At 44.0% G+C, this 19,203-nt stretch overlaps 1 protein-coding gene across 1 annotated transcript; it reads right to left on the bottom strand.

The window, feature by feature from the left end:
* Window positions 1-384: 384 nt before the first annotated feature.
* Window positions 385-18,606, bottom strand: mms22l (MMS22-like, DNA repair protein). Its single transcript, XM_070835749.1, has 26 exons — window positions 18,528-18,606; window positions 17,759-17,956; window positions 17,293-17,418; window positions 17,071-17,123; window positions 15,566-15,653; window positions 15,277-15,454; window positions 14,979-15,072; window positions 14,502-14,632; window positions 13,983-14,096; window positions 13,722-13,898; window positions 12,979-13,041; window positions 12,721-12,840; window positions 11,993-12,228; window positions 9,603-9,819; window positions 9,199-9,488; window positions 5,769-5,950; window positions 5,287-5,437; window positions 4,263-4,393; window positions 3,589-3,731; window positions 3,020-3,176; window positions 2,744-2,889; window positions 2,352-2,572; window positions 1,882-2,048; window positions 1,256-1,352; window positions 905-1,072; window positions 385-733 (listed from the first exon to the last, which is right to left on the bottom strand). The coding sequence occupies exons 2-26, from the start codon at window positions 17,929-17,931 to the stop codon at window positions 658-660; spliced, it is 3,699 nt and encodes a 1,232-aa protein (XP_070691850.1). The 5' UTR covers window positions 17,932-17,956; window positions 18,528-18,606; the 3' UTR covers window positions 385-657.
* Window positions 18,607-19,203: the final 597 nt, after the last annotated feature.

The following is a 19,203-nucleotide window of genomic DNA, read 5'->3' on the forward strand; positions in this document are numbered from 1 at the left end:
AGAAAATGGGACTTGGTGATTGTGGGAGACAGGAGTGAGACTTCATGTGATTAGGTGCAAACTAAAGCCGGATTGCAAGAGATTGCCGCGACTTGGAAAGGCGAGAGAGAGAATTGGAACAAACAGTACTTCTCTCCTTTACTCACTTTTTTTTTTTTTTTTCCCCGCTACTGAACTCTTTGGGCTCGCCCACGACTGCCATCAAATCTGTAATTCAGAGTGCCAAGCGAGTAGAGACAGATCCAGCACCTGATGGTATAAGCACAAATAGTCTGTGCTCACTCCAGTGCTCGCATCCCTCACTTTTCTCACTATAGAACTGAAATGAAAAAGTGGAGAGACCGGTGTGAGCACATTCATATTTATTGTCACATTTTATTTCAAAATAATGCATCTGCTAAAGAGCTGCACCTTCTTTACAATATGTACATTATATACAAACAGGTTATATGAACATGAGAACTCAAAATCTTATCAGTTGTATTCAGAGTTGCCAACAGATTAGGTTTTAACATCATCACAGCTAATGAAATGAACTAATCCCTCATCCCTTAGGTGGCCGTAGTGCCCTTTTCTGATGACCAAATTAAGAATTAACAAGTGATTCTTGGAGCTGGCGACAGATCCTGGAGCTGGTCCTGTTTTTTGAAAAACTTCTCAGTCCGCTTCTAGACTGGCTATTTCAGCCTGCCCACTCTCCCCAAGGAGGCACAGCAGCTTCCTATACGCACCTCTGTTATGCAGGGAGAGAGAGCATTGTCACATTAGTGGACAAGTCATACAGCTACAGAATATTTTCAGCGCAGCACGTAACACCCGCTTAATGTCTAGACAACTTAAAAATAGTTTAAGGCGATAATTCAGTCTATGTGGCTTTCAAGAGGTGATTCATGTGCTTACTCACCTCAAGGCGATGTTCTTGCCCAGTCCTCTCTTGTGTTCAGTGTTTCTCAGACTGAGAGACAAGTTGGGAATGAGAGCTTGAACCACAGAGGGATCTAGAACAGCCACAGTCTCCAGGACACTGTATACCTGCCTGTCGTAGACTCCCTCATTCTCCTCCACAAACGACCTAGGGGCAGTGGGATTGCACAAACAGTAAAAACCACGTAGGATAAAACAGGCTTTAATGCGATATAGATAGTTTGTCTCTGTGCCTGCAGTGCCCATGTCAGGGTTAGTGCACCCTGTGAACGACGCCACGCAGCTCTCATACAGGTGCAGATATTTATTGTGCGACATTATTGTCAATTACCGCAAGACAGTGATCATCTGGTCACACGGTCTCTCCGTAGATGCAGCAGCGCACCGCTCCACCACAAGCTGTATGGCATCTGTGCTCGTCTTCCTCACTGCACAGAAACCCCCCCCCCAAAAAAATAACAGCCTTTCAGTGATTACTATAAACACAAACCTGATTGTCAAAATGTATTTTTTTTTCCCCTGCATAATTTGCCCCAAAATGAGGATTGATGAAAATTGTAAGCATTAAGGACATGTTTGGTACCATCTCGCTGATACTAAGTAGCATGATTATAGCATTTATTTAGCTGATATTGTAGTGAAGTCGCTAACAAATGCAGGCCTGCTCATAATTATCTTGGAGACCTTTAAGAAAAAAGGGACTTTGACATTTGCCATGATTAATCAAAATTACAGTCATACATACAAACAAACATCACTGCATTAAAGATAACTTCAGGCTATTCACTGAACCTCAGACCTTTTAGTAGCTCACATTAGCAGCGTTTCATATGTAACAGCTCAAGTATCAGAAAAACATCATACCAGTCATATACGAGTATGAGGGAACGGAGATCTGACACCGTGGCACATCTCACACACACAATACAGAAAAACTACACTTGATCATAATCCTACCCTGCGGTTCGTTGACCAGCATCAGACAGCGCAGCAGAGAGGGGAGGGGCACAGTGAGGAGGGCTGGGTCTGAGTCACTGTTTCGTCTCAGAAGCTCCAACAGGAACATCAGGACTGATGCTAGCCGAGGCGGAGGGGCATGACCTTTAAACTGGAGGAAGCTCCCACTGCAACATTGGAAAGGGAGAGACATAATGAAAGACAAGAAATCACATCAACAAGATTGCACTTTGGTTCCTGATGATTAAAATTTAGTCAAGTAATATATGAATATGAAATCAAAGCTGCCAATTATCTGTTTGATTTATGCTCATCCTGCTCAGCTTTGGAGTTTTTCTGTTTTGATCACATGAATCATGTTGCGTACGTTGCTTTGCTTGACAGGAGTCAATTCCAGACACAATCTGGATATGAAACTAACGTCAAAGCCAAAACAACAGGCAAACAGCATCCCAGATCTAGAGACCGACCAGAGCACCTCCAGGATGGTCCTCCTCAGCAGAGGACCGCCCGCTCCCCTGGTGGTTGGGCTGGCCTCACAGGCACTCAGAAGCACTGGGTGGTTGGCGATGATGCCCATGGAAGGTGAGGCAGGAAGGAAATGGTCCAGATATCTGCGAGTAACAGAGTGCAGCTGCTGCTTCAGGTAGGCACCCTGTGACTGAGAGGCACTGGAAGCCACTGACAGACCCTGCAGGGGAATAAATTAAAAGAATGGAAACATCTGAGCACATTATAGACATGAGTGATGAAAGGGCTTTGATTAGGGTTTCTGGTCTCTTTCATAACACCTTCAGGCTTGCTGTGTGTCCTGATTTTGCATTGTTTTTGACGTGTGCGTGGACAATATGTTTGTCCTAACCTGTAGATACAGAGGCAGGCTGTCCCTGAGGGCTTTGTCCTGCTGTGTGAGGTTATGGGGAAGCAGCAGCACATCCACAATGCGGAACAGCAGCTGCTGGGCTTTAGATGTGGCCAGCAGGGGGCTCCAGTGCCTCACTATGCAACCTGAGTCAAACAGTACAAAACATAGACAATCACAGAGTCAGACACACAACTGTAATGATTCTTGAATAAAATACTCCTGAAGCTTCATCTACTGTATAATGTGTTGGAAGTATATAGGCTGTGGACCTACCGACAGCCCAGTAGGCCTGCTGCAGTCCCTCTTGGTTCTTGCTGACCAGAGTTGGTTTAATGTGTCTCATGATGTCACCAATGTAGTGAAGGGCTCTGGTCACCATGGCCGAACGCTCAGACAAAACCTGCAGTCCACTGTACACACTGCCTACAGCCTGACGCCATGAGCAAGTAGATAAGACAAGAAATGTATGGAAATTTTTGCATGTAAATCCAGGTTTCCGTAGTAGAGACCAGATATGGTAGACATACAGAGCAGACTAGAGTAAAGGCTCACTTATGAGTTTTACTATAATGTGGCGAGTACTGTTGGTGTTATATGCATAAAGAAGAAAAAAAAAAGGTACATTTCAACGAAATTCAAGTGTAAATCACTGATATCCTACAGAAACTCCACTTTTTCAACTGCAGCTGACAGCAGGTGATGTGTAACTGAGTATTAACTTTGACGGTAAATCTAAGACTAACTCACTGTAAGATTTTCTAAATACACAAAGACAGAAAGGTTTACTTTAGCCGACACCTTTACTAGACCACAGTGTATTCACACCAGTGAGCATGTGCTACCTTGACAAACATCTCCAGGGCTGACGTGGGCTCTAGTCTGGCAGCTGTGGGCTGGTGGCCCGCTCTCTGCAAAAGACTGTCCACCTCAGGAAGCCTCAATACAAGCCGGGTCATTTCACACAACTGCTCCTCCACAGCTCGGCCTGGAAGCAACGCACAAACACTAAGCGTGTCAATAGTGATGTGTCTATTATCTCTAATACAAGACAAACGTTACAAGCCTAACATTTCTGTACACAAAGTCTGCTCATGTTGGGTCATGAAGCTTTAGGACCTGTGTTTGAGTACAGCAACATTTCTAAAATCTGTTGTTAGAGAAACAAAATTGGACACAAGTTATTTATTTCAACTTTTTCTCAATTTGGGTTGAAGAAGTTCTAAAAAAAAGATTAGTTAATGTTGCACATTGCATTGTTGACCTTTCATCGCCTAAACAGATACAACTCTGTCTAATGTGTGAAAGTAGTTACAACATATATTTGGGTATAGATGGGAAGGGAGTACATGTAATTAGTACCTCCTGATTTACTCATAGAGTTTATCAATGTCCCCAACCTTCACCGTCTGGGATACATCTCTCTTTATTCCATGATATGCCAGAAATTCCATACAAAAGCAAATCTGCCTGGTGCACAATGGATGCTTATTTATTTATAATGTTGTAGTGGCGTTACCTGTTCTGCTGTCAGACCCATCTGGGTTCTTGTGAAGGTGCTGCTGGAGAACACAGCGAAACCAGGCCCTCACTGACAGGCTTTGTGCTGAACTGGATGCAGAATCACTGCTTAGTGAGGACACCAGCTCACTGGAAAAGACAGAGGCAGAGAGTCATCTCGCACTAATGTCATGTCCATGGTTAGAAACAACTCCTGGATTTACTGGCCTTTGCTGCTGATGGAGGTATGAAGAAATACTCAGCATTCAACATGTGAGTGGCAAATTCGAAACAATTTCGTCCATATATGTAAAGACACTTAATGATGTCAATGTTAATATTCACATGTTATGTTATGTTGTGCTGAGGTGGGCATAGTTGGGCCTATGCAAACACATAAATCTTTATTTAAAAAAAAAAAAAAAAAAAGCATAATCATTGAATCCACTTCTCTAAAACACATACATGTCTCTTCCCATCAGATTTCTTTTGGGCTGACATACAGTTTTTCATAATGAAGGATAGAGGGAAGGTGAAAGTGTCTGTCAAAGGTGTGGTATTTTAATTGAATTCTTGCATGAATGAACTCATCACTTCATTTTGGAAATTTCATATTGCTAACAGCTTAAACAGAAGCCTGGTCGTTCTAAACAATAAACACTTGTGTCTTTATTCTGGCTTCATATTCAGGTGTAGCCCCTTAGTATCACTTGGCACTATCTGGAGAGGACCTTTGAGGCTGAAATCGTCATGTTGTTTTGAACCCTTGAGTGTAATTTTGAAGATCTACTACATTTTGTATTCTGTTTAGAGGCATGGGTGCAATTTCTTCATTAAAACCTGTTTTGATAATAACAAGGGCGCTCACCGTCTAAATTATAAATTAGATACCACTCAGTCGGTATACCTACACTTACTTGTCGAAAACAATTTTGAAGCTTGATTGCTGACAGGTACTGAAGTGTACATCAGGAGAGATGTGATAAGTGACAAAACTGCTTTGTGACTGCTGATTTGATGCAAAGGGTAGATCTGAACTGTACCTGTTTTGGAGCAGATGGGGAAGGTAACGAGTCACCAGAAGTGGGTGAACCATGTCATCCCAGCCAAAGCATTGCATAATGGACTTGACTGGGTTGGGCTGCAGGTCCTGGGGGGCAGAGCTGGGCAGATCAAAGGCCAACAGGGTGAAGCCTGAGGAAAATGAAGTGATTTAATTTCTGTTCAAATTTACTAGAAAGCTGATGCAGGCATATTTAAAGTAAAAAGTATAAGCATGTGTCCTTTTGTATTTGCCTAGATGCTTTTGTTTTAGCCTTGTTCTCTGAATCTCTACTTCACTAATTCATCTTATGCTTCCTAATTACTAAATTCTCTGCCTTTATGTAAAATGATGGCAACTCAAAAGCCACTTTGGTTGAACTCTGGTCCCAAACTCCTTCCTGCTCTCCCTCGCTCTCGTCTCCTGGACCCTTTTCTTCCCTCCACTCAGTGTCTCTTTTTCTTCCCAGCAGGCTTTACTGACCTGCAGCAGCATCTGCCAGCTGTGCCGGAGGGGTCTGAGAGAGGCGTAAGTTGCGCAGGAAGGGGAAGAAGTGCGCCCAAAGTGCTGCTGCTACCGCTAGGTGGCGCTCTTTCACCACACTGGTGGTAACAGGAGCCCAAACCAAGTTGGGTGCTGAGTGGACACTGCGCTGATGGACCTGTCTGGAAGGACACAAACACACATACACAAAGACAGCAGATAAACAAATCTATCCGATGCAAAATCCAAACATAGTGCTCTCTCTTGTGTACAACACCTACACCCTCCAACTCCGCCCTCTACTTTCTCAAATCCTTTTGCTCCCCTGTTTCTCTCTTTCAGTCCTTCTTCATGTGTTTTTCCTTTCTTCTCTCCTGGGGGATTACTGGGTGCGGCGGTGCGCTGCAGTGTGGAGCAGAGCAGGGTGGAGGTAGAGGTGGGGAAGGAGAGGAGGATATTATAGGCATAGAGTTGAGCCTAATGCTGATCCCCAGTACACAGACTATACTTTGGCTCTTCTGGCTCATCCCTGGCCCTGGCCCCAGCCACAGCCGCTACAGCAGCCCCACAGTGGCTGGCATTAGCCCAGATAAGCAGCTGAAGGAGCTGTAATCTCATTTAGACTGGAGATGATCCTCCTGTCCCCCTCATTCGCCCGGATGGGGGTGTGGGGAAGAGGGGTTGAGGTGTGCTGGGGAAGGAGGAAAGGATAGAAGAACTAGTAAGCCCTTTCCCTTCTATCCCGTCCTCAGCCCTCCTCTTGTCTGCTACTAAGGTACACACACATACACGCACACACCTCAGCGGTGCCTTCCCTTCCAGCAAGGTTGCATCTAATCCTGAGAGAGCTGAGACAATCGATTAGAGTCTGAATTCATTAGCCTCGTTACTACTGCGGAATGGGCCTTTCACACCCATCAACCCTCATTGTACAAGACATCGTCGGAGACCCCACTTAATCCCTCTCACTGCAGCTTCTTACAATGTGTACACACAAACACACACACACACACACACACTCAAGGAACCCCGTTTAACCCTTCACCCAACTACAGACACATAAAATAAAATATAGCATCCCAATAATGAGAGAGACACATCAAACACACACCCAGGAACAAGCTGATCTTACTTGATGTCCACTTTCTGTTTAATACTGTCTATGCATCTCTATCAAAAAGTATAGGTGTACTTGTGACTACATTTCCCATCAGTACAACCCGACAGTAGTTGTCCTTGACTTAGAAAAGAAAGGCTCAATATCCGGTAAAAGGCCTTAATGCTCACAGAGGAAACCGCTTTACAGGGAAGCTTGTATTTTTTCAAGCCAAGGAGATCAGGATTAATTGTTTGTACTGAAAACAGATCCAACATGATGAGCCAGTGCCAGCTCACCTCATCAACCAGCGACACCCCCACCCTCCCACAGAAGAGGGTCATGGGAAGGAATAAAACTGAGGAATTATGACTGGGACTGGCTTCCTGCCTCAGCACCATAGCGATGGCTATCAAGAGTAAATGTTCGGACCCTCCACTGCCTCAGCCATTGGCAGAATAATTGTCTTAATGTGTGCAGATTCCACACGGCTCTCAGTAGACATAATGATGCACAGGCTAAATTTGCCAGGCTACATAATTGCCCATTAATTGTGTCACAGAAAAGGCATTAATCACAAAGAGATACCGAGAATTGCCAGGCCGAAGAATTATGTTTAATTTGGCGGGACGGATTTGAAAGAGAGAGCATAGTATTTTTTTATTTGGTTAAATGGGTCAGTGTGGTCCGGGCCATAACACACAGGGCCTCTGGGAGTTCTCTTCTTCTCTCTCTCCTTGGCCATTAATGTGCAAATGTGTGCCCTCCAACCCCGAGATCTGAGATGGGAAGTTTGGGAATTAGCAAAGCTAACGAGATATCATGTTATGGGAGCCTGGCATTGAAATAAGAGGGGAGTACACTGAGGTTAGTGTTTCACTTTTGGTGTGTGGGTAGGTGTGTAGGTTAATGTGTATATGTGTGTGTGTGTGTGTGTGTGTGTGTGTGCGTGTGCGTGTGTAGGGTTAAGAGGGTGAAATGTATACACTGGAGAATTAAAGCAATCATACACCTACATAATTCAGTGAGAGGGCTCGGCAACACTTAACTTTACAATGTCCTTATTCTTGCGTTTCAGCTTATTTATTAACCTTTTGTAAGTAGTGTAAGTAATACTTTCAGTGCTTAGTAAAACAACTGAACAAAGTATATTTCTAGAGGGTGTAGAAATGTAGAAAACTGGGATATGCATTTGACAGCACTGGACATTAAAACGACACCGAGATGTGTCTGCAGCACTATTTAGCACTAAGTATTGAAAATAGTCAGGTGCTACATGTGGCATTGAGTGCTTGTTCAGAGATGTAAATCGATATTTTCAAATTAAAGAATGAAATGACTGTGCAAGGTGTCTCTCATAAGGAAGAACAGGTACTCAGGTACTATATCAGTACTTCACTTTTCTTTCATGACAGCAGTTATTCCACTTGACCCCTCATGCACAGTTGTGTGAACACTGCTAACATGATTAAACCTGGACTAGCTACATTAGCTATTGCCCAAGATTTCAATTACATCAGTGTAACTGAGGATTCAAAAAGTACTCTGGGTCATTCTAAGCATATTAAGTACTACTTGCTATAATTATAATTCATTGGAGAGTAAAGGATTATTGCAAACTTAAAGGCTCCCAAGCAAGGTTACAGCTTTTTAACACCAGACTTAACTGAGAATCTACAGTGAAAGATCACACATCATTCCTCACCCCATGTCCTCCCAGTCTCACCTGATTTCTATCTACTGTCACTTCTGTTCCCACCTCTACCTCCCCACATAAACAGACAATGTTTCAGCTGTGGCTCTCTGAACTTCAGCTGGGGTCGATCGTGTAACGAACACCCGTGTCCCACAGCTGAACCCGTCCTGACGCCCTACTGACCATAGTCTCTCAACCCACCCGCAGCACTGCCACCATCCCCATGACGACAGGAGGGTCCATGGAGGGTCTCTTGGGCCTGTAACTCTACTCAGAGTTCCACCAGCACCTGGTGAGGGTGACCTGGGGGCAACTAGGTCCACTGAGACTAACAGGGGCCTCAACGGAACACAGGGTCTTTACAGACACTCATTCCTGCTGACAGCACAATCTGCCTATTGTCAGTATGAGAAGTGAGTGGACTCTGGGCCGGGTGGGGAAGAGCAGAAGAGATCACTCTCCTCCGCCACTTATCAGATTTTAATAAAAGCTTAGCTTGGCCCTGGCCTGAAAACAATTGTCTGAATGTGTCCACTATCTGTGAAGGAGCAGCTATCAGTGAAAGAGAAGAATGAGAGAAACTGAGAAAAAGTAAGAGATATCTGGCAGCTGGTGAGTATTTACACCAGCTGTCTCACCTGAGCTGTGCGAGGATGGTCTGCAGAAAGCCCAGGGCAGAATTCAACTCCGATACACGGCAAGCAGGTAACAACCAATCAAACCCTTCGTTGAGCAGCTTTTCCTCTGATAGGCTGAGACTGGTGCTTGTCTCGAACACCTCCGCCACTCCCTCCAGGTATGAGCTGAGGGGCCCCCAGAGGGCAAGTCTGCGAGAGACCTCTGTGGTCTTATTGTAGAACTCTTTGGCTGTCTCATTAAAGGAGGAGGCCAGCCAGCTAGCCTGTGCACCAACGTCCAGACCCCTCTCCTGCAAAATCAGAAAATCTTCAACCAATGGAATTTGTAAATCAAAAAACCCCTTGTGATGTACCCGGCTGGCAACAGTACACTTCCAGATTAAATTTCTGATTAACAAACATACCTGGAACAACAAAAGCAGTGTCAGCTGTCCCCTCCAGACCAAGGTGCGATGCCCTGGGGAGCAGTTAGTGGGAAGGAAGCCCAACAGTTCACAAGCTCTGCTGGCCACATCCTCCAGCTCTACCTGCCTGGCTACCACAAGGAACAGCAGCAGGAAGTTCATTAGGCCAGCCTCCGAAAGCTCCCGCATCTTCTTTGGGGAGAATTTGGAATAAATCCTGGAAACATAAGAGAACATGGGTGGAAAGAAGAAACAAAGTTCATAAAATGTGACACAAGAGATGGTTTGCCCACTTTTGCCCCTAGCGAAGAGAGGAGCTTGATCAAGATGACAGTATCTGCTCTTCACAATAGGATTTCATCCAAGGCAAAAAAATGGTTACACTTTTTCTTTACTTCCACCAACCAACTCTGCAGAGGTGATTTGTTCTTCTGAAACCCCTGACTTTAAATGCTGACTAACTGAACTTTCCACCCCCACGTGCACCACACCACCTGCCTCCATCACCCTCTCAGCTCCAGGGGAGAGGCTGGGCTGTCCGGCCTGTGTGTCTGTGTCTGTGTCTGTTTCTGTGTGTGTGCGTGTGTGTGTGTGTGTGTGTGGGTGAGAGAGAAAGAAAAAGCAAGAGAGGGAGTAAGCAGGATCTAACAGCGTGCTGGGTGAGAGAACCACCCAGCACGCTGTTAGATCCTGCGGGCACTGTGGAGAAATGCCTTTAAAGATCATGTTAAATGTCAGAGACACTCAGACACACAGCAGTAGGCGCTTGGTCCCTCTCTCTACAACCAAACCAATTTACTGCAACACCAGAGAGAGATCAATAAAACCACACACACACATGCATTGCCACTCATCCAGCTCACTGTTTGCTCGCCTGGCAGGAAAACACAGAAGGCAGGAGCCCCCCCCCTTACACCCCACCTCCCAAACACAGATGCAGCCCACACAGGTGAGTAGAGCTGCTGTTTGGGTCAAAACACAAACAGCGAGCATCCCAAGACAAACTCGGAGTAAGAAGTATTACTGTGGAGTGGAGAAAGACGAGTGAGGCACAGAGAAAGACCAGGTTAACACCGAAATCAGCTTAGTTACACCCACAGAGGACTATAAAAGGAGAAGGTGGCCAAGCATGCAGTCAGAGTGGTAGGGGAGGGAGATTTAAATAGATGAATGGGTAATATGTAACAGGGATATAAGCAGCGCGCTGGGAGGCAGCAGTGGGGATTTTCTGTGTTCTCCCAACCTGTCTGTTTGTTTATTCCGGACAGCTTTTTTTTCTGGAGGCGAGCAGATGCTCCTAACTCCCGGCGTTGAAGATCAACATGCTCGCAGTCGATCCCATTAATGCGGTCGTCGCGGGTGTCCCACAGAGCCTGGCCAGGAGTAGGAACGTTGCCGAAATGTTGTAGCGATACAGTCGGCACGCCTCATGCCTCCTGAGGGGGAGGAGGTAGTGGTGAGGGATGTGGGGGGAGGCAGGGAGGGGGATCTGGACTTGTCCCAGCCCAGTATGGCTGTTGCCAGACTGCCTGCCACCCACATCTCCTCACTCCCCACCACCCAAGCTCCCCTCTCTATCCGTGTTGGAAACCAACACAGCTTCGTTAAGGCGAATTAACCGCCACGCTCGTTAGCTAATTAGCCCCCATGTCTGCAGTGCTGCTGAGCACATTCCAGACAGAGGGAAGTCATTAGGCGGATTTATCTACGGCTGCCTCTCTCTGGCGCCCAGCCGGCCTGGGATATAGGATGGTCCAGCGCTTGGTTCTGATTGCACATTAGCTCGTGATCTTTCCTCTCTTCTTTCTTACTTTCCTTCAGAAACACATATACTCTCCCTCCATCCAATGCCACACACATTGAAACCATGTCGCTGCTCTAGGGAGCAGGTGCAGTGTGTGTGTGTTTGTCTGTGAATCAGTAGGAGGCTCCTTGGCTCTGGTCTGTACTGAAGAGCAGGTGGTTGACTCCTGAGACACCTGCTCCACTGGGGGGCCTGAGTAAATATCAAAGACGCTCTGGGAGACTGCGGTGCACCTGGCACACACACAAACAAGACTGAAATGCATGCTAGTGTGCAAACACACATGTTGTTTGTGTATTTATGCAAGTATGCACCTACAAACACATATACAAATCCAAACAGCACAATAAACATCATACATTAGAAGATCAAGGGGAAAAAGGGAATCCTAAAAAGCCTAGTCCTGATTAGTAATCATTTCTCACAGCTTCTTCTCCATGTTTTCCCTTTTATCTTCTCTTCCTCCAAAAAAACTACATACCACGTATATGGTGTTGAGCCTGTCTGTAAGACCTACTTTTCATGGTGGATGTGAATGTGAAGGAGCGAGAACTACAAAGCCTCCCAGCCTTCTATCCATCCTTACCTTCCTTTGATCTGTCTCTGTGGGACTCCACCAGCCCTGTCCTGGGCGAGGCACAGGGCCAGAACTCGAAGGAAGATGCGGAAGGAGTTGGCTGAGCGGTACAGCTGGGTGTGTTCTGGAGAGTGAAGGAGAAAGGGGGAGCAGCAGCTGCGGGCCTGCTCCAACAGAGCCAGGGGGGTCTTGTACAACGTGCCAATGCCAGACATCCCAAGCCAGGGTACAGTGAATGAAGCACTCTGGGGCAGAGAGACAGAAGATTAACCGTCCAGGCCTTGGTGAAACCATATAGGAAAACGTGCTGCATGATTCGCCCCTACTGCTGCTTGACCAATTATAGCAACCTTTTTAATAACGTGACAAAGACTTAGAACTGTGCCATAACTTCAAAATAAAAACAACAAACATGATTAAAGTCATTGCAACATACTGTACAAAACAATATAACAGATGACCACTTACTTTCAAACATATAGTAAAGCTATTAAAATGACAGCAGCAAAACAAAAGTGAAACATTCAACACAGAGAAGTTAAAGATTACAACATATCATCTAAAAAAGTAGTGGCCAGGTTAATTTATATTAAGAAATTAAGCTAAATGGCGGCCTAATTGTAGTAGATGTGCTCAAAATGAGGAAACATATCAAGTTTCAGCAGCCTATATTATGTACTACACCATCAGTGACCACAGCATTCATTTGATGTTGTCCTCTGAAGGTTCGTCCTCACCAGATTCTTGCTGTAGTAGTCCCAGAGGATGGAGACAGCACTGGTGCTTGGTTCCCACAGCAGACAGAGACTGAGACAGCAGTGGACATGCATCCTGACCTGCTCCTCTGCTGGACCTCCCTGTTATCACACACACACACACACACACACACACACACACACACACACATGCGCTGTTTAATGTACCACCATATACATATATATATGAAAACTGTCTTTTATTATGAATTTGACGAGGTTAAAAATGTATGTGCTAACCTTAGGGTTACAGGTTAACTTGAGCAACTCTTCCACAAAAGCCCAATTAAACTCCAGATGTTTCTGTGAGTGCAGAAGACAATGAGGTAATATATTTAAAAACAATAATGACGAAAACCTATTGAGGATTTTCTTTAAATCATACTCACAATACAGGAACTATTGGTGAAAGGTTAGTGTGTCACCAGCATTCATATTTAAGACGGAAGAAGACAAGACCTGCTATCGGAATACCTGCTCTAGATGATGCAGACAGTGTCTCTCTCACTGACATATTTCTATGAGAAGTCTCGTGTAATTTTTGTCTTTTCAGTCCCATGTCTTTTTGGCACCATTTATCTTTAATTAAAGATAAAGTTAAGACAAATGAACTCAAGACTGATTTTAGAACTACAGAGAGACTAAATGTCCTCAAACAGACAACTTCTGCGAAGAATATTTTATTTTTTCATTGGACCGCCTGGATGAATTAGATTCATCTACATTAATTCTTAATAAAACAAATATTAGAATAAAGTGATTGTTGTTAAAACTGAAGTTCTTTAAGACTATTTATGGTGAGAAAAATAAATGTGGCCAAATTCAAGATCAAATGTATCCACTTAAGTTGAATCAAGTGAAATTCAATGTTTTCAAATTCCCATTCATTATTTCCTCTCTATGAAACACTTTTATAATCACACCCAGTTTATTTTGCAGCTTAACATCTTATGGAGTTGATATAGTGATTCTCTGTCTCTTACCTTGTTCTGTAGTGTGCCGTTACGATTGTACTGCCCTAACACTGCTAAATGAGTGACCAGCCACCATGTGAATCCCAGAGGGTCCTTACAGTGCGTAGGGAGGCCACTGAACTGCTCTGCTACTGGCTTCCCTGAAACCAGAGGCCTCAACAACGAGTTCATGTAGCTCCAGAAAGACTAAGGGGAGACACACATTGGTTAATTTAATTTGACCAGTCATATTTTATTGTGCGACTGTGAACTTGTGTGTATTTACATTACCTGTGTGTGCAACAGTTTACTTCTGTACTGTAGGAGGTGAATGAGCAGGACCCACAGCTCTTTGGTGCAGGAGCAAAAGTAATGATGGCTGCTCAGTGCCTCCGTAGGCCTCACCTAGAAACCAACAGGGTACATTGAACACACCAAACTCCCAACTGCAGCTATATTTTTCATACATACATGGGGTCTATCACTGACAGGAAGATCATACAGTAAGGTTGATTCAATTTTGTTATTCTAAAAAAGTACAGTTTAATATTATCCAGTGCTGGGGTTCAATTTACTACAATGGTGTTGGTGCAGTCTTTTCCACTCACCAAAGGATAATATTCTGGACGAAACATTTTGTGTGCACGACAGAAGCCAAATTCATATTCTGTATCTGCTATCAGCAGCTTACATCCCTTTTCTATCAGCTGCATGTTTAATATGGTGATGAACATGTTCCGTATTAGACTTCCAGTTTACCACCGGTACATCTCGACAGTAAGATGTAATGAGTTGTGGCCAGCCGCCCACCTTGCTGTATTTGCCTATGGCCAGACCAGTTAGGTCACACAGCAGACTGCACAGGTGCTCTTCAAACAGACTGGTATCAGTCATGTTCTCTCCCGTCAGGTTCACAAACTGGTGGGCGTACACCACCTGGCCTGGAGAGAAGAACAGGTAAAATTACAAAAAGCCTGTTTGCATGATAATGACTCACTATGAGCTGCAAGTCAAAAGATTATTGCCCACTGTGCTAGTTGTTAGATGACACATAGCAGTTAGTGTAAAATTATTCAGAGAATATGTTGTCTCTGTAGGAGACTCAATGCAACAATTCCACACAGTTGCTGTTTCCATCACATAATAGATTTTACAGTGTTTCCAATACATTGGATTCCAATACTTCAGGTACAATCAGGGTATCTGTAAACTACAATAAAACACAAGTCATATTTCTATACGTTTCACTCCTATTTCCCGTCTCTGTTGCATGGACTGGACACATACCTTGCATCTTGTGACCAAGTACGTGAAGGATCTCCAAGACTGACCAGTGGATGTCAAGATGAAGGTGCAACAAATGCCAAGACGGAGGAAAAATCTGAGGAAGGATTATAGCACACCAAGTTCATGGTTAATAGCAGAAAAATCAGTGAAAATACTCTATCACGTTATAGTACAAGGTTCTAGGAGATGAGAATGTGAATTTGAATGTGGTCATATGAGCAGGTCCCCTTAATGCTGTAAAGGTTTGAAGGCCCTCTCGCCTTTACGACAGCATCTGATGCCTATGTGTCATACACACCTTTCCCTGGTTAGATATGGTGAAGGCACTTTGAACATTGGCGGGCAGGTCTTTGAGTCGTCCTATGAGGAGAGTGATGCCAAAGAGCTCCTCCAGGAGAAGAGAGGGGAGCTGGACCTCCAGCTGATCATAGGGGTGTGAGTAACCTGCATCCAGTGAGCTGGAAGGTTCCAGGTGTCTGAACAGATACCAAAGAACAAACAAGTGCAGGAATGATTGACATTATAACATATAGATAAAAACATTTAAACTAGCGATACTAATGTTGACATTACATACGTAGAATTACCTGTGCAAGAAGACTTTGACATACTGAAGGAATGAAACACACTGTTGCCTGAGGTCCTCTGCTTCATAGTGGAGGCTGCCTGCTTGACCTACAACACATGAGGGATGTTGTGGGCAGTATTCCAAAATCTTATGTAAAATATGCTGCCTGCATTAGATTTCAAACATGTCTCAAACACTAGAGTTGAGCTCAACAATGTAAACTTCATGGTAAACTCATTTGTTGGGTAATTAATTAGTATCCTTGCTTTAGCAAAGCACAATGTTACACATATATTTAAACTTTTAATGTCAGTGCGTGTTCTTCTGAACAGTATTTCGATCCACCAGATACACATAAACACAACAAAGAAACCCTGTTTAAATTTTCAGTGTTATTGTGCTTTCAGGCTCAGTGTTTACAATATCATACAGTTAAAAAATCATTCAATTTGCCTCTAAACGTGGAGTATAAGGGTGGAATGTTATCTCTCCAAGCTTGACATGTAATCTTTAATATGGTTTAAAAACACATTGTAGACTTCAGTACAGCATGCAACTACTTTCAGCACTTGCCCTTTGGCAGCCACTTCCTTTGCTTTAATTTGCCTTCATGTCTTTCCTCAGCAGACAGTTCAACAGCTTCCACTCCAACTAACTTCACCTACGTTCAGTGGGCAGGCCTGGGAAAGCCATGGGGATGCAGTCTGTTGCTGAGATCCCTGTCTAAAGAGTAGTCCACCAATTTGGTATTTGATGCAGTAGAACTAGAGATAGTGTGAAAACCTTGCACTTACATTCCTCACAATATAACTTGACTTCTAAGACTTAATTCACAGATTCAGGTGTGTTATGCTAGTCACAGCTAATGTTGCCTTGAGCCTCTGCCAGAGATGAGGAGCAGGGTACAGTGGTCTGGTAAGCTTTCTTGTTTCTAACTCTACACCACAAGATTTTTTTTCCATTTTCATACATGTAGCCTTCTGCCCCCACAGGCGCAGCCTCAAGTGGCATCACTTGGGCTTAACCTATACTCTATCTTGCTGGTTCTTGCTGAATTAATCATATTAATTACATTATAAGCATGTACTGTATGTTGTGTGTGCATGTATGGTCCTTGGCTGGGGTAGACTTCTTATGAAAATGTTGCCTTGCAGAAAGCAATTTTCCTTGCTGACCCTGTGGCTTACTGGTTAGACCCACTGCCCCTCAATTTCCACCTACAATTCAGCCAACATGATTTAAAAGTGATGTCAAACGGAGCATACTCAATGTTTCCTTTTTTGCCTCTCTAGATGTAAATGGAGGCTAAAATCCACTCTCTGCATATAATATTTTAAAACTGCAATTTCCTCTTAACAGCCATCATCTGGCTGTTTGCTGATCTACATGAAAGTATCTTGGCTAATACATAAAATGTTTGTTTATGTAAGCAGATAATTGGCTTACTGTGTGGACAAGTACTCACATGAAAACTAAAAGTCTGATTATTAGCTGGGCTGTGGATTACATATTGTACAAGCTTACCAAAGTCATGTGAGCTGGACTGCACCAAAGTCTCCAGCTTGTACACCTTTTGTCTGAAATATACAACAAAGAGCAATCAAGACCAGCTGTGAGGTAAAAAGACTGCTTCTCTAAGATTTAGCTGGCATGGATTAGGGTGGTTGTAGCACCATATGGGAAAATTACAACTGTGTTTACTCTAAAAGCAATCTTAACTGACATCTGTTTTACATCTTGGCTTACCTGAACAGACCAAAGAGTAGCTTTGTAGATTCCACCAGTGCTGTCTCTGTTACCCAGGGGAAGCCAAAGATCTCCACTGTATCTGCCTCATACTCTGCAGGGGCCGGGTCAAGATGCAACAACAGCCTACAGAGTGGGTGCAGTCACATAAGTTAAGACTTATTCAATGAGGTTTTTCTGCCTCTGAGACTTCTGCTGCCACCCTGTTACAGTGGAGGTGACTGGAATTTCATTTGTTGTGCCCAAAGCATCAAAAACTGACCTTTGAAAAAACAAAACAAAACCAACAGCAGTGTGTGTTTCCAGAAAAAAGACCCAGTTACTCAGGATAATTCACAGATTTTGCTGTCAACAGTTTTTCACTGGGACCATTTCTCTGGCACAAAAGAGACAGTATGAAAACTGTTGACCTACTAGCAGGAAAATATGCTTTTTTGAGATAATGGTGAACCGATAGCGACTATACCTTGTCAGGGACCCCTTAGCAGCGTATCCCTCTGTGGACAGTGCTCCGGTGGGGTCATCCTTTGTTTCAGAGCAGCAGAAGCAGGGTGGCTGGGCTGGAGTCGGCTCACATAGGCTGTCTACTGCAAAGGGAGAAACTGGTGGCGTGAGTGACTGGCTGAAATCGTCTGCCATGCTGCCGGAGTGGAATCAGTGTCACCTTTAATGAGAAAAACATTACAAGACTGTTACACAAAACAGAGGCAACATGTTGCACACAAAAGGGGCAGGCACTCACATATAAACAGATTAAATATAAGAATACTATATGTTCAAAGAATATAAGGTACTATACATAGCTACAAAAATATTATAGATCAAGCTGCACTTCAAAATGTAAAATGTAAATTAAAGTATTATGTTAAATCTAGCACATATGCAGCAGACAGCTGTCTATCTGAGATTAGTGATGTTGCACTTGTATGAACTAAACGTCAACATCTGGCAATTGATGTTCCTTGCTTCAAAGACTGCTCATTACTGTCCACATAAATAACAGCAGGCTACTTCCAATATGTATCTTACGGAAGACGAGTGTGTAAAATGACTCTCTCTTTATGCGTGTACAAGTAAATAACAAGACAAAGACTATGTTAGCTTAGTGGTAACTAGCTAACGTTAACTCTCTAGCAGAATCTGCCTGTTATGTTGAATGAACAGCCTTAATAAACTGAAATAACAGCAGGATTTCTGACACAACAAACACAGCCGTTATTGAAACACTGACAAACCTCGTATTTCGGCGTCTCGTGTGGTGTAATATTCCGTAAATTTAGAGCACTGGATGAAGATTACACTGCTGTCATAACTCCGTTGTTTGGGTTTCCTGTATCTCCCGCGCGTCCACAACACGCATGCGCAGACCCGCGCCGCGCCCGATGATTGGTCCGAAGTTTCGGTGTGGGCGTGGCCTGTTTGTCTCGCTGTACGCGGATCAAGAGGTGTCACTGCAAAGTGCTTCCTCCATCGCATCATTACTACAAACACCCTGTATTTCTGTCCTGTAAGGGTAGTTTCACACTTATTTCAGCGGCGTTACTTCTCGAGGGATTTGTAAAAGAGCAAATTAAATATCTTCTGTGCACCACTGACAGTGTTGAGCTACATTTCCAACCTCACGAGACAAAGTAATTTAATTAGCATTTGTTTGGTCGAGTTAAAGTCGACGTGTAATTTACACCTAAGATATCAGATGTTAGCCTTGGAGCGACGGATACTGCTTACATGTTTAACATGTCTAAAGCGATTAAAGCAAGTTGTGGCTAAGAAAAGGGGCTTTTGTGCAACCGGAGCACCTGCTCTATTCCATGATTTTTCTAATGGGCAAAGTCAAAGTCACCTCTTGTCCCCCTCAGTCTCGCTGCAGGGGTCCCGCCGCAAATTAATACAAAATAATGCAGCCGTTTA

Source organism: Pempheris klunzingeri, chromosome 8 (assembly GCF_042242105.1).
Source record: "Pempheris klunzingeri isolate RE-2024b chromosome 8, fPemKlu1.hap1, whole genome shotgun sequence".
NCBI classification, from domain to species: domain Eukaryota; kingdom Metazoa; phylum Chordata; class Actinopteri; order Acropomatiformes; family Pempheridae; genus Pempheris; species Pempheris klunzingeri.

What these genes read in the sequence shown, in the direction of transcription:
- mms22l (XM_070835749.1), bottom strand. Translation starts at nt 17,931, where the DNA reads ATGGCAGACGATTTCAGCCAGTCACTCACGCCACCAGTTTCTCCCTTT. An exon ending in CTACTCTTTGGTCTGTTCAG is followed by an intron (nt 17,124 to 17,292) that starts GTAAGCCAAGAT and finishes TGTATATTTCAG; the next exon opens with ACAAAAGGTGTACAAGCTGG. An exon ending in GCTGGTCAACGAACCGCAGG is followed by an intron (nt 1,353 to 1,881) that starts GTAGGATTATGA and finishes GTTTCTGTGCAG; the next exon opens with TGAGGAAGACGAGCACAGAT.